The sequence below is a fragment of the Lynx rufus genome, unplaced genomic scaffold, assembly GCF_022079265.1.
Source record: "Lynx rufus isolate CCGP_SWC_20201006 ecotype Redwood Valley unplaced genomic scaffold, mLynRuf1.p SCAF_6, whole genome shotgun sequence".
In the NCBI taxonomy this organism is placed as follows: Eukaryota; Metazoa; Chordata; class Mammalia; order Carnivora; family Felidae; genus Lynx; species Lynx rufus.
Genome location: NW_025814878.1, coordinates 121,031,762 through 121,046,856, shown reverse-complemented (window position 1 = coordinate 121,046,856; position 15,095 = coordinate 121,031,762). Strand labels below are relative to the sequence as shown.

General features: G+C 39.9%; 1 protein-coding gene across 4 annotated transcripts in view; it reads right to left on the bottom strand.

Moving 5' to 3' along the window:
• Positions 1 to 15,095, bottom strand: part of RIPK1 (receptor interacting serine/threonine kinase 1) — a 40,910-nt gene that overhangs the window by 12,992 nt on the left and 12,823 nt on the right. For all 4 annotated transcript variants that reach the window (XM_047103157.1, XM_047103155.1, XM_047103154.1 and 1 more), the window contains exons 2-6: positions 14,135 to 14,355; positions 12,931 to 13,087; positions 9,441 to 9,578; positions 7,871 to 8,102; positions 5,691 to 5,840 (exon numbers count right to left, since the gene is read on the bottom strand). In XM_047103157.1, the coding sequence (XP_046959113.1) occupies positions 5,691 to 5,840; positions 7,871 to 8,102; positions 9,441 to 9,578; positions 12,931 to 13,087; positions 14,135 to 14,286 (829 nt within the window). In that variant the 5' untranslated portion in view covers positions 14,287 to 14,355. The remainder of the gene's footprint in view (positions 1 to 5,690; positions 5,841 to 7,870; positions 8,103 to 9,440; positions 9,579 to 12,930; positions 13,088 to 14,134; positions 14,356 to 15,095) is intronic.

The following is a 15,095-nucleotide window of genomic DNA, read 5'->3' as shown; positions in this document are numbered from 1 at the left end:
AACTTCCCATCTCAAGAACCTAGAAAAAGAAGAACAAAACAAACAAAAAGTAGGAGAAAGGAAATGATAAGGAACAGGGGTCTGTTAGAAAACATAAAAACAATAGAGAAAATCAATGAAACACAAAGCTGGTTGTTTGAAAAGATCAATAAATTGATAAACCTCTAGGAAGACTGACAAAGGAAAACAGAAGACATAAATAACCAGTACCAGGAATGAAACAGGGCATATCACTACAAACACTGCAGATATCTAAATACTAATAAGGGATACTACAAACAACTTTACATATATAAATTTGACAGCTTAAATGAAATATATAATTTCCTCAAAAAATACAGACTATCACAACTAGAACTACCAAGCTACTTGGTATTCTACTCTGATATAAAACATATTACTCTGATGTAAAACAGATCTGGATAGCTCCTATACTTTTAAAGAAATTAACTTCACAATTTTAAACTCTCAAAAAAGAGGGGTGCCTGGGTGGCTCAGTCAGTTGGGCGTCCACTTCGGCTCAGGCCATGATCTCACGGTTCATGTGTCTGAGTCCCACATCAGGCTCTGTGCTGACAGCTCAGAGCCTGGAGCCTGCTTCAGATTCTGTGTCTCCCTCTCTCTCTGTCCCTCCCCCACGCACGCATGTGCAGACTCTCTTTCTCTTTCTCTCTCTCAAAAAAGGAATAAACATTAAAAAAAATTTTTTTAACTCCCAAAAAAGAAATTTCCAGGCCCAGATGGTTTCATGGGAGAATTCTATCAAACTTTTAAAGAATTGACATCAATTACATCCATTCTCTTCCAGAAAATAGGAGGAAAAACTTGTCAATTTATTTTGTGAAGCCAATATTGACCCTGATAGCAAAACCAGACAAAGGGGGGCACCTGGGTAGCATAGTCAGTTAAGCGTCTGACTCTTGATCTCAGCTCAGGTCATGATCTCATAGTTCATGAGTTCAAGACCCATACTGGGCTCTGTGCTGATGGTGCGGAGCCTGCTTGGGATTCTGTCTCCCCTTCTTTCTGCCCTCCTCCACTTGTGCTTTCTTTCTCAAAATAAATAGACTTTAAAAATTAAAAAAAAAAAAAGACACTATAAAAACCAGAAAGGTATAGACTGATATCCTCATGAATATACATGCAAAAGTCTTAAAAAATACTAGCGAATGGAATTTAGCAATAAATAAAAAGAATCATATACCACTACTGAATAGGTTTTATTCCTGAGATGCAAGGCTGGTTTGGTACTCAAAAATCAATCAGTGTTAATTCCCCATCCTAACAGTTTAAAGAAGTGAAATAATGACCATATCAATCAATGTACAAAAAGCAGTTGACAAAATTCAAAACCCATTCGTGATAAATTCTCAGAAAAATAAGAACAAATATGGTGAACTTCCTCAACCGATAAAAGAGTATCTACTAAATACCCATAACTAACATCATACTTCATAGTGAAAGTCCAAATGCTTTCCCCAAATACTGAGAAAAGATGAGGATATCTGATTTCACTGCTCTTATTTAAGATAATGCTAGAAATTCTAGACAATATGATAAAGTAAGAAAAGGAGATAAAAGTCATATAGATCAGAAAGGAAGAAATAAAACTGTCCCTATTTGGAGATGACATGAAAATCTAAAAAAAGATCTCCTAAAAAACTCCTGGAATTAATAAGTGAGTTCAACAGAGTCATAAGATACAAGATTAACATACAAAAAAAAAACCCAAAAAACTATATTTCTATATTCTAGCAATGAGCAAATGGACACCTAAATTTAAAATACAAACTATTTAGGGGCGCCTGGGTGGCTCAGTCAGTTGAGTGTCCAACTTCAAGTCAGGTCATGATCTCGCGGTCCCTGAGTTCGAGCCCCGCGTCCGGCTCTAGGCTGATGGCTCAGTGCCTGGAGCCTACTTCGGATTCTGTGTCTCCCTCTCTCTCTGCCCCTCCCCCGTTCATGCTCTGTCTCTGTCTCAAAAATAAATAAACGTTGGGGCGCCTGGGTGGCGCAGTTGGTTAAGCGTCCGACTTCAGCCAGGTCACGATCTCGCGGTCCGTGAGTTCGAGCCCCGCGTCAGGCTCTGGGCTGATGGCTCGGAGCCTGGAGCCTGTTTCTGATTCTGTGTCTCCCTCTCTCTCTGCCCCTCCCCCGTTCATGCTCTGTCTCTCTCTGTCCCAAAAATAAATAAACGTTGAAAAAAATAAATAAATAAATAAATAAATAAACGTTAAAAAAAATTTAAAAAAATAAAATACAAACTATTTATAATTTGTCAAAAAACAGAAATATATAGAACTCGCATGCTGAAAACTATACAACCCTGATAAAATAAATCAAAGAAGATATAAATAAATGAAGAGACATATTGTGTTTGTGGATTTGAAAGCTTGATATAGTAAAGACCTCAGTTCTCCCCAAATGGATATACTGATTTGACACAATTTCTATCAAAATTCTAGTAAGATTTTTTTTTTTGGTAGATACAGACAAGATTTTTCTAAATTTTATATGGAAAGACAAAGGAACTAGAGGAGCTGAAAGAATTTTTTAAATAAAGAATTTATTTAATTCTACTCAATTTTAAGACTTATATCACTATATTAATTAAGACTGTGGGTACTGACAGAGGGGAGATGCATGGAATAGAGATACACCAGAATACAGAACCCAGAAATATACCCATACAAACATCCCAACTGATTTCTGCCAAAGAAGAAAAAGCCATTCAATGGAGGAAAGATAGACTTTCAAACAAATGGTGCCTGAACAAGTGGATATTCATAAGCAAAAAATGAACTTCAAACTAAGCCATGTACCTTATACAAAAATTAATTCAAAACGGATGTGGTATTTTTCCAATAAAATATAAACTGAAAACTGGCAAGAAGGACAACCAAATATTTAGTTCTGTGCTACTGTTCTTTGGTTAGCAATTAAAAATTTTCCTGGACAATTAGAAAAAATATATATAGAAAAAAATATACTTAACACAGAATTAAATGTAAAACTGTAAGAATTTTAGAACAAAACACATGAGAAAATCTTTGAGATCTAACACTGACAGTGTTCTTAGGCTTGACATCAAAGTACAATCCATAAAAAGGAAAAATCAATAAACTAGACTTCAAAAACTTGTACTCTATGAAAGATGCTGCTAAGAGGATAAAGAAACCCTTATATGTTGGAAGAAAATATTTGCAAACCACATATCCAATGAAGAAATACTATATATAATATATAAAGAGCACTCAAAATTCAACAGTAAAAAACAAAGCAATCAAATGAGAAAATGGGCAAAAGACATAAAGCAGCATTTCACCAAAGCACATAAAAAAATATTCAATGTCCTTAGCCATCAGAGAACCCACAAAAAAGCAATCATGAAACTACCATACAACCTAGCTATCTCATTCCTGGGTATTATTCCAGAGAAATAAAGACATATATCCACATAAAAACATGTAACAATGAATATTTACAGCACTGTTAGTTATAACAGCCAAAAACTAGGAGCAAACCAGATTTCCTTTGAGGAGTGAATAAATAAACTGTTGTACATCCACACCATGGAATGCTACTCAGCAACAAAAAGGAACAAATCATTGATTCAAACAACCACTTGGATGAATCTCTAGGGAATTATGGTGAGTGGCAAAAAGCCAATCCAAAGGGATCCCAAAAAGTAGTTTATGATTCTATTCATGTAATATTTGTGAAATGACCAAAATGATAGCGAACAGATTCGTGATCACCAGAACGTGAAGGAGAGGGGTGGGGCTGGGGAAGAGAGTAGGGTTGGCTATAAGAGGGCAACATAAGGGACCCTTATGGTGATGGAGATGTTCCATATCTAACCGTATCAATGTCAGTATCCTAGTTGTGATACTATACTATATATAGTTTGGTCAGATGCTATCATTGGGTTAAACTAGGTAAAAGGTATAAGGGATGTTTCTGTGTTCTTCCTTTTTTTTTTTTTTTTAAGATTGTTAAGTAGGGGTACCTGGGTGGCTCAGTAGGTTGAGCATCTGACTTCAGCTCATATCATGATCTCATGGTTCAGTTCATGAGTTCAAGCCGCACATCAGGTTCATTCCTGTCAAAACCAGAGCCCATTTCAGATCCTCTGTTCCCCTCTCTCTGCCCCTCCCCCGCTTGTGTGATTTTTTTTTTCTTTCTCTCTCTAAAAAATAAACATTAAAAAAAGAAGATATTTTTAAGTAATCTCTACACCCAACCTGGGGCTTGAACTTACAACCCCGAGATCAAGAGTCGCACACTCTACCAACTGAGAAAGCCAGACTCCCCTCTGTCTTTTTCTTACAACTACACAAAAATCTATAATTATCTCAAAACAAGAAATTTAATTTAATTTTCATTTTTTAAAGTTTATTCAATTATTTTAAGGGGGGGGCAGAGAGAGAGAGAGAGGGGGGGAAGGGGAGAATCCCAAGCAGGCTCCACACTGTCAATGCAGAGACCAATGCAGGGCTCAAACCCATAAACCGTGAGATCATGACCTGAGCTGAAGTCAAGAGTCGGATGCTTAAAAGAATGAGCTGCCTCAAGAAATTTAATTTAAAAAAAAAACGAAAAAGGCATGGAAGAAGAGAAGAGACCAAGCCAGGAGAAAATTCAGGCTGACTAAGAGAATAAGAAAACAAGCAAGTAAATTAAAGTACCACTCTAATCGTTGGTAGTAGTGGTAGATGAGGCTTTAATTCTGTTTCTTCATAGCAGAAATATGAAAGTAAAATGCTTTGTAGGCTCCTAAGTGACTTCCTACTATTTATTTTGTCCTCACCTGATTTTCTTTCCTCTGATTTCCATTTTTCCTCTGCCTCTAGGATCTTAGCAAGATCCTAGGTAACCTAGGGGTATGAGAGGAGGTACAAGATGTGGCAAACATCCATATCCCTTGCCCTCTCCCTCCACTACAGGCCCAATCAAAATAACATACATCTTCAAATATGTCAGCTACACAAGGGGAGGGAGAAGAAAGAAAAGAAGCTATGAAATAAGAAGGCCAGTGGAAGCAACCCAGGTATCCACCAACAGATGAATGGATAAATAAATGTGGTATATACATACCATTCAGCAAGAAAGAGGAAGGAGATTCTGACATGTGCTACAACATGGAGGAGCCTTAAAGACATTATGCTGAAAGAAGCCAGGTACAAAAAGATACTGTATGATTCCACTTATATGAGGTACCCAGAGAGGTCAAATTCCTAGAGATGGAAAGTGAGAATGGTTGGTTGCCAAGGGCTGGGGGAAGGGGAATGGGGAGTTGGTATGTAATGGGTACAGAGCTTTGGTTTGGGAAGACAAAAAAGTTTTGGAGATGGACGGTGGTGATGGCTGCACAACACTGTGAGTGTACTTAATGCCACTGAACTGTACACTTAGAGAAGGCTGAAATGGTAAATTATGTGTTATGTATATTTTAACATAATTTTTTAAAAAGTTCTATGAAAAAAAAAGAAATGAGGGCCTTATATGCCTTCATGCTTTTGAGAGGGATAGTATCTTTTTAATTGAACAAAATGTTTGAAATCTAGAAAAGCAATCTGAAATCACAAGTAGAGCTCAGTGTTTTAAAAACTTAGAGCAACTTTTTGATAATGTCTTACTAAGAAAATGGCCTCATAGGCGATGTATATAGCCATAAAAGCTGCTCTTACCAGCAAATGTTGGCCGAACTTCTGGATCCGCCTCCCAGCATTGCTTCATGATGCTGATAATCTCCTCTGGGCAGTACTCAATGATGTCTTCCACATTTGGTCTGTTCCCAGATTTAATGCAGATTATCAACTGCTGCTCACAGATAGCATCTATAAAGCAAAGAGGGATTTAAGTTGACTTTTTCTCAGGTCCTAAATGTCTCAGGCAGGAAGATCGCAGGGTTTGGACAAGGCTGGATGTCTCTCTGCCTGGGGTGTGTTTTCAGTAGGGCTGTCTCATTCCTTAGGGGCAGAATGACCCTCTGACATGGTCCACCGCCCAGATGATCAAACAACATCTTAACCTCTGAGATGAAAGACAGAATTCACACCAAAGAGGTCTCCTGGTAGAACAAATAGAATATGTGACTAAAACCAATGGCATACTTCAGATTTTACTATAAAGACAAATAAGGTACGGCTCTTACCTGTAAGGAGCTCAGTTTATTGAGAGTAACATAAAATATAGAGTGATAATTGCTATTTAAAAAGTAAGCACAAAGGTTTCTGCTAACACAACCATGACTAGAGGGTCAGAGAAGGATTTGCTGGGTCTAGAAACCTAAGTGGGATTTATCCATGTAAAGAATCAGGAAGGAGGACTCAGAGAGGAGGATTCTGGGCTAGGGAAGCAGGATATGAATAGACTGGAAGTCCCCCAAATCATAATGTAGCCCAGGAATTATGAGTAGCTCACCATAACTGGGCAAAATGACTAAAGAAAGACAGGTAAGGAATGAGGCTAGAGAAAGATGGAAAAGCTAAATCAGAGAGGGCTTTGTATTCCATACTGAAGAATTTGAACTTTATCCTGAAGGCCCAGTGAGCCTTGGAAAGATTTCAAAAATATGAGTGAGATGGTCATACTTGCCTTTTAGGACAACCAGCATGGCTGAAGTGTGAATGGGGGATGGCATGAGAAGCCATCAGCAGAAATACGGAGGGTCTGAACTGCATAGAGTCTGGTGGGGATAGAGAGAAGTGGATGGATTCAAGATGTAGCCTGAATCACATATAATCTTGAGTTCATAGGTTTAAACGTGTGATTGCATGTGGGAGACAAGAGGCAAAGCTAAGACGTGAAATGCTTCTGGCCCAACAACTAGGTAGGGTACAGGGGGTGGGAGGAGAGAGGGTGATGCCATTTTCTGAACATGAGAAGAGCAGAGCCAAGTGGACTACACGGAGAACATGTAGATGAATCTGTTTGAGGGCATGTTGCTTTGGGGTTCCTCTGGTATGTGTAATAGATACAACAGATAAGTGGATATCCAGGCCAGGGCTCTAGATAAGAGATTTGAGAGGCCTTGGCAAAGTAGTGATCATTAAACCAGAGGAGCCAATAATGACCCAAGAAAAAGGGACCAGGAAATGGCCAGTAATTTAGGCACTTAACAAACTGAGGAATGAGTACTGTATCTTCTCCTGCATGAATCATGTCTTTCTCATCTTTTTATTCTTAATTCCAATTAAAGTGTCCATAGTAAGTACTGAAAAGATATAATTCTTATCTATTTGTTTGTTTGTCTATTTATTCATTTAGAGTGTGAGTGCACACAGGGGAGGGGCAGAGAGAGAAGGGACAGAGAGAATCCCAATCAGGGATCCCTAACAGCACAGAGCCCCAACACAGGGCTGGATCTCACGAATCATGAGATCATGACCTGAGATGTAGAACCTCCAGAGTAAGAAGCTTAACCAACTGGGCCACCCAGGTGCCCCGAAAAGAAGTAATTCTTGAGTGAAGGAGCAAGCGATTGAGTGAAAGTATGAGGCATATGTCTCCTAAGCAGAAGCAAGCAAGCTTTCCTGTCCAGGAAAAATCCTGGAATTCTACAATACCTCCCAAGCTCAGATATATCATCAAGGCTCCTATTTGTCCTGTGATCCCTGATTCCTAAACTGAGATTAATCATTCATTCACCACAAATGTACTGAACACCAACTGTGTTCCAGGCACTGTGTGTGTAGAGACTGGGGAAATAGCACTGACTCAGTCAGATACCGTCCCAGCCCTGGTGTAGCTTATGGTCTAGTAGGTAAAAAGACGTTATAAATCTTAACTGATGTCATTGAAGGCCACTATTTCACTCAACAGTTTTGATTAACACATAGATTCTACTCCTCTATAAACATCTTACTTTCATATGGCTCCTTATTCGCAAATATTGCCCAAAGTACTATGCCAAAGCTGTATACATCTGACTTCTCTGAGGGTTTTGCGTTGATGTCATTCAGATGCTCAGGGGCCATGTAGCAGAGGGTTCCACCATTTTTCTTAGGGGCGCTATTATTCATTTTTCTCTGCTCATTATTTTCTTCTTTAGTCAGTTTACTCCACGTCTTAAAGGAAGCCACGCCAAGATCAGCTATCTGCAAGAGATCAAGCCAATGGGAGTGTTCTGTGAAAGCTATAAGCAAATCAGACTTGTCTTTAACTCTGGGGCTTATCTAATAGATGCAAGGTATAGTGAATTTCCTGAAGTGGTTACACTAGATAAATTTAAAACAGCTATTTCTGAACAGACTCACAGAAATTTTGTGTCTCTTCAGCCATCTAAGAAAATCTCCCCTAAGAAATGTTCATGTGAAATTCTGGTATCTCAATTCTTATGCAATAAACCCAGGGAATTTGCTAGTAGGGTTGGGGGAGGGGGAGGAAAGAGGAAAAGCAGAAGTATTTCTGACATGAACTACAGTAAAACATGTTTATTCTAATTCCTCATTTACTCTGCATATTTTTTTCAACTACTTCTGGGGCTAGGAATACAAGGTATTTTCTTCTCAGCAGATTTGTAGAGCAGATGGTGAGTAGGTACTGCACCTTCAATTTTCCCCAACGGTGTTCCAAAGCCCATGGATGCGAGAGTCTAAGGATTCCAAAGACACTGAGGAAAAGGATGGTAGTGTTACTTGTTTTGAGTTGGTAGCCTGAACCTAAGAGATGACAGGATGGGAAGGAGGAGAAAAACAGACAAGAAAGCAAAGGGACAAATACAAAGGTCAGACACAGAACGAAGAGGGAGATGGCCGGATAAAATTACAGAACCGCACGGTTAAGAAGAAATCAAAGGTGACAGTTTTACTTTTGCCTCTAGGAATCCAAGCATATAGGTATGAATTCCAGCACGTGATTATCTAAAATCCAGAGATTCTAACATAAGAGATACATTAGAGGTAAGTTATTATTGTAAAGAAGGAACCTTCCTTTAAAGTCGTAGGATTAAAAATCTGTCCAAGATTAGAAGGAAGTGTTAGAAGCACAATCTTGTAGTAGAAGGATGCCTGCGTAAGCAGTTCCTGAGTTCTCCCCCAAAAGCTGCTTCCCCTTTCAGATTCTCGCGCTTGGATTCCTGTTGCCAAAGCCAATTAGACGTGATGTTCCATCTAGTTAAATCTTGCTCTTGAGTGAACAAAAGGAAAATCCTTTCCCTTTGTTCCCTTTACTACAATGGAAAAAGTTAGAATTAAAAAAAAAACAAACTGATACAAAATATAGATTAAAGTCAGTAAATAAATAAATAATATGGACTCCATCAAGTCCGTATCTTTCTTTTCAATCCTTGGCAGAACCTTCCAGCACCACCACCACCAGTTATAAGCTGAGTGAGGTCTTCCTTTAAGGTCTACCATGTGAAAAAATGGATCTATAGTGGAGAATTAAAACTAAAATCACCCCAATCTTCTAGAAACCTTTAGATTATGATTTACCTTAATGTGAAAGTCATCATCAACGAGGATATTTTCAGGCTTTAGGTCCTTGTGTATTACTCCTTCTCCATGTAAGTAGCACATTCCTTCAATGGTTTCCATAATTATCCTTCCTTTTACAGAAAGGGGGATACTGATCTAAAACAGTGATAGTTAAGTCTATGAAATGGAAAGGTAATCAAACAGGCCAAACCGACTGTTTTATTCAAGAGTGCTGGGGTCTGAACCTTAGAACAGACAGATCTTCCTTGACATATAATGGGGTTACATCCCAAACCCATCATAAGTTAAAAATATCGTTAAATTGAATATGTGTTTAAACTAACCTAGTGAACATCATAGCTTAGCCTAGCCTATCTTAAAAATGCTCAGAACACTTATATTAGCCCTCGTTGGGCAAAATCTTGAACACAAAGCCCATCTTATAATAAAACATTGAACATCTCATGTAACTGACTGAATACAAAATGGCAAGTGAGAAACAGAATCGCTGTGTGACTAACCAAATGGTTGTGAGCATACCGGCTGTTTTCCTGTGATCACATAGCTGACTGGGAGGTGCGGCTCATGGCCACTGCCTACCATCATAAGACAGGCTGGTACTGTGTGTCACTAGCCCAGGAAAAGATCCAAATTCAAAATTCAAAGTATCATTTCCAATGAATGCCTATTGCTCTTGACTGTCATAAAGTCAAAAAATTGGTAAGTCCAACTATCATAAGTTGGGGACTATCTGCAGTTACCAGGATTCCTTCTATTATGCTGTTCAGCACTGCTGTCATTTTAAAAGAAGTCCCCTTTTAAAGAAAGATTTCATCCCAGGTGCTAAGAGTACTAATGTTGTGCTCTGTCATGTAAAAATAAAACTTTCATGCCAATATGGCAATATACTAAAATGCTGTAAAATTAAGCTCCTTGAGAGCAAAACATCACCACCACCACCACCATCATCATCATCATTCTAGAATGCATCCTGACTATCTGGCATGGTGCCTGGAATGTTTATTGAATGATGGATAAATAAATAAACAAAAAACAAGTATTTTTCTATAGTACATTAATATGTGCTACTATATATTAAATAGGTGAACAGTGTCACAGAAATGTATAGATGAACATTGAGAAAAAAAGAATACAAGAGAACATGCTCACACTTATTACAAATATGTAAAGACTAATCTATGGGATAACATGATGTTAAAACAATGCTGAAGTGGGTTTAATATCTATTTGGTGATTTGGTATCATCTATTTTAGATCTTTGTAAATTCTTAAGTCACTCTTACTTACGACTGTATTCTAGTTGTATAAATATCAACATTAATACAGACAACTCCAATTTCTATTATAGCAGCTAAACATTAGTTTTGCTTAACAATGAAAAACACAAACTGTTTGTATGTGTGTGTACGTGTATATGTGCACAGTCTCTAGTTTACAAACAAGGCTGTTTAGGCTGATTTCTAAAAATTTAGATATATGTTGGTTGTTGGTAAACAGGAAAAAAATTTAAATGATGGAAGTTAGATTCCCAAGTCAACCCCCCAAATCATATTTAAAACCCACAATGGAGATGAATTAGTCACCTGATCACCAGCATACAAAAAATAGCCAGAGATTTTCCTTTCTTCCTTGATATACCTTTGGAATTAGGAAAAAGTTCTGAGCAAGCAAAGGAAAGACCTTCTCATTCCCCTTCCTGATTTTCTCCCTCATGTCCTCTTGAGTTCCCTCTGGAGCCCAAACTAGTCTACCTTATCTTTGCCTGATCCGGGAGAATGCCCCCTTGTCCCAAAAGATTTACCTCCCAATCAAAATGACTATTTACTTCATGCAGCAGCTGATCTTACCCAGTTTTGGGGAGAAGAGCAATCTGATCAAATTACAACACAATGTGTATAGGTGAACCTCTCTTACCCCTTCCCACAGGTATCTGTGAGAGATGTCTGGGACTTAAAAGAATTGAAGAACAGACATAATTTTGGGCAGATGTAGGGTCGGGGGGAGAAGACAGGAAAAGGGGGAATATCTGCCCTAAAGAAAGCCACATCCCACCAGTGTCTCATGCAATCTACACTTTGGCCAAATCCAGTTATTTGTAAGTTTCCCAGATATGGCATACTCTCATTCCTTTGCACATGCCATTGTCTCTGCCTGGAACCCTTATTCCCTAATTATCTGCTTGTCATTTGGGCTTTGGCCCAAGCATCCTCCTTCTGGAATCCCTTCCTATTTATCACACGCTAAAGTGACTGCTGCTCCTTTGTGTTCCCACAGCACACTAGGAGGATGTCTATCAAAACACAATTGCACCATACTGTTCACTTCCTTATCTGTCCCTTTTATGTGTGTCATATTTGCTATTGCTTCTTGATTAACTAGCACAAGGCCTTGCTCTTACTAGGTAGATAAACTCAGGGCACCTGGGTGGCTCAGTCGGTTAAGTGTCTGACTCTTGTTTTCGCCTCAGGTCATGATCTGATGGTCGTGAGATCAAGTTCAGCATGAAGACTGCTTGGGATTCTCTCTCTCTCTCTCTCTCTCTCTCTCTCTCTCTCTCTCTCTCTCCCTCTCTCTCTCTCTCCCTCCCTCCCTCCCTCCCTCTTCCACTGCCCTTCTCCCCTGAGCTCTCTCTCAAAACAAACAAAAACAAAACAAAATGAAATACCTTTAGAAAAATAAACTCTATGGGGTGCCTGGATGGCTCAGTTGGTTAAGCACAGGATTTGGACTCAGGTCATGATCTCATGGCTTGTGGGTTTGAGTCCCATGTCAGGCTCTGTGCTGACAGTGTGGATGAAGCCTGCTTCGGATTCTGTGTCTGCCTGTCTCTCTGCCCCTCCCCTGCTAGTGCTCTGTGTCTCTCTCTCTCAAAAATAAATAAACATTAAAAAAATTTTTTTAACAGATAAACTCTATAAAATGTTTTATCAACGTGATTTGGTTTTCATAAATCAATTTTTATTTTCCTATTTTAAGTCTTACTTATCCAGTGTTGTTGCCTCTAGTGTTCTATATTTAGCCTGTAAGTTTCTTAAATGGTATCAAAGGGCAATCATCAATATTCCATCTCCACACACAGTTATTGAGAGTGTACATCCTTTAACCAATCAGTCAGTGTCTACTGTTACCTATCAGGCATACACTTCACATCATGAAGACAGTGCTTGTCCCTGAACAGTGGATGCTGGGGTGGCTGACAAAAGCCTACTATAAGACTAAGACATGGGTGGGGGGGACCTCCCCAGGTGAGGGGTACAGACAGCTGTCTGCAAGGATTGACGGGAATGCAAGACCACCTTCTGGGGCAGGGAAAGTCCAGGATGCTTTAACAAGGGGACTGACTTCAGAAAATCCAAAGTATCTAGCCACTCACACAAGGGTTATTTGACACCAACAAGCTACAAAAGAACACAGTGGCAATAACCATCACAGACAGGCAGCCCCCGAGCCGCTGTGCCCGTACGGTGCACAGCAAAGCCCTCTTTACCTCCGCTTTCAGAACGTGCATCAGGTTGCCCTTTTCCATGTACTCCATCACCAGGGAGTAGTTTCCTTCTTCTAAGATGACACCCAGGAGCTTCACCACCCGATTATGTCTCAGCCTGTGCATCATCCTGCCCTCTTCAAGGAGGGACTCGTTGTACCTGCGGGAGAGAAAGGTGCTGTTAAGATGGGCACAGTTAGTGCCCTTGTCCTTGTTCCCCCAAGAAACACAGCATATGCCTCCAATGCATCACATCACATGGGCTTGTGTTGGTACTTGTGCATGTACTGATCCCTTCTGGATCCAGGCTACAAGCTTCCAGAGGCAGAGGCGTTTCCTGCTCATCTTCAGATTCCTCCTTCCCAGTTACAGGCAGTGAGTGCTCAAGAAACAGTAGGTCAATAACGAATGAATGCAAAGGAAATGAAGAGCAGCAAGGAGAAGCAGCCTGAGAAAAGGGCTGCGTTGGACAGGATAATTAAAAATGCAGCCTCTCTTGGGGCACCTGGGTGGCTCAGTTAAGCGTCTGACTTGGGCTCAGGTCATGATCTCATGGTTCATGAGAGCCCCGCGTCAGGCTCCGTGCTGATAGCTCAGAGCCTGGAACCTGCTTCGGATTCTGTGTCTCCATCTCTCTTTCTGTCTCCCCCCCACTCATGTTCTGTCTCTCTCTCTCTCTCAAAAATAAATATTAAAAAAAAAAAAAAGGCAGCCTCTCTTGGTAACCACTCTGGCAGGAACAAAGGGAGGTAAAACAAGTCCACCAGCTGCTTTAAAGAGAGGGCTTCTGGAACTTCTAATTAATAGGCTACTTCCCCCACCCCCAGACTTAGGGCTGGTCCTTACCAAAATGGTGAAGGAAGCATTTAAGTCTATCTCAAGGACCCCTCCCCATTTTCTTCTCATTGCCTCCCTCATTACCCTTAATCTCCTTCCCCTTCTTTATTTCCTTCTCTTTGTCTTTCATCATTTATTACTGCAAGCTTTTTGCTAACCAGCCTCAGAATCCTCATCAGCGGCACAGGGAGAATAATAATAACCAGCTTTCAGGGTTATCTGACATAAAGCCCACACGCTGATATGCCACAGTCTGTCTCATTCTAAAGCCTGGGCCATGGCATATCCACTGCCTTGCCCTGCTCCTCCACGGTAACTCTTCCCATGGCCAGCCTGTAATTTGGCCCACCCACCTCTGATCCCAACTCACTCAGTACACTTGGGGCCTGTGTACACCTTTTTCAGGATTACGAGTCCATGGGATCTGTGTAAACACAAAGACACCTTTCCAAAGCCCCCACTGTCAAGATGCTCCTTCTCCAAAAAGTCACTAGATTTCATCTTAATGTCATCCAAGGACATGTCTGGTTTCCTTGTGAATCCTCAGAATGTCCAAAAATGCACCACTTTTTCCCCCTTCGGAGATGTGCCCTGTAAGAAAGACAAAAGGACATCTTAGTGCACAAAATCATTATTCAAAAAACATATGAAATTCTATCATATGTTCGGTGGAATCACAGAAAACCACATTTTATTTTTACTTTAAAAGATTGTTTTATTGACCAATATTGGAACAAAAAATGATGAGTGATGACAAAGTCTTTATATTATAGGTTATCTTTTTGTAAAGGGAGACACATGGTGTTTTGCCATTAAAAGACAAGAGACATACATATGGACAGACATGTGTATCCGTAGCCTCCTAATGGGTCTCCCTGATTCTATCCCTATTCCTCTAGAGACTACTCTCAGCACAGCAGCCAGAAGGATCCTTTTACAAATGTAAACTAAATTGTGTTACTTCTAAAACCCTCCACACACTCAGGGTAAGACCAAACTCCTTACCATGACCTACAGAACCCTCCAAGAGCCTGCCCCTGCCTACCTCTCTTCCTCTTGCTTATTCGACTCTGGCCACACTGGCTTTGTTTCTGTGTCTTGAACTTGCCATGTTCTTTCTCTTCTGAGGACCTTGGCATTTACTCTTTCCTCTGGTTGGAGTGCTCTTCCCTGGATATTTTTGCATGATTTGCTCTCTCCTCAAAAAGTCCGTCCCTGGCCTCCTGGCCTAAAGTAAGCCCCTTCTGTCAATATATATTTACTTTTTAACCTAGTTCCACTTTTGTAGCAATTATCATTATCTGAAATAACCTCATTTATATGTTTACTTT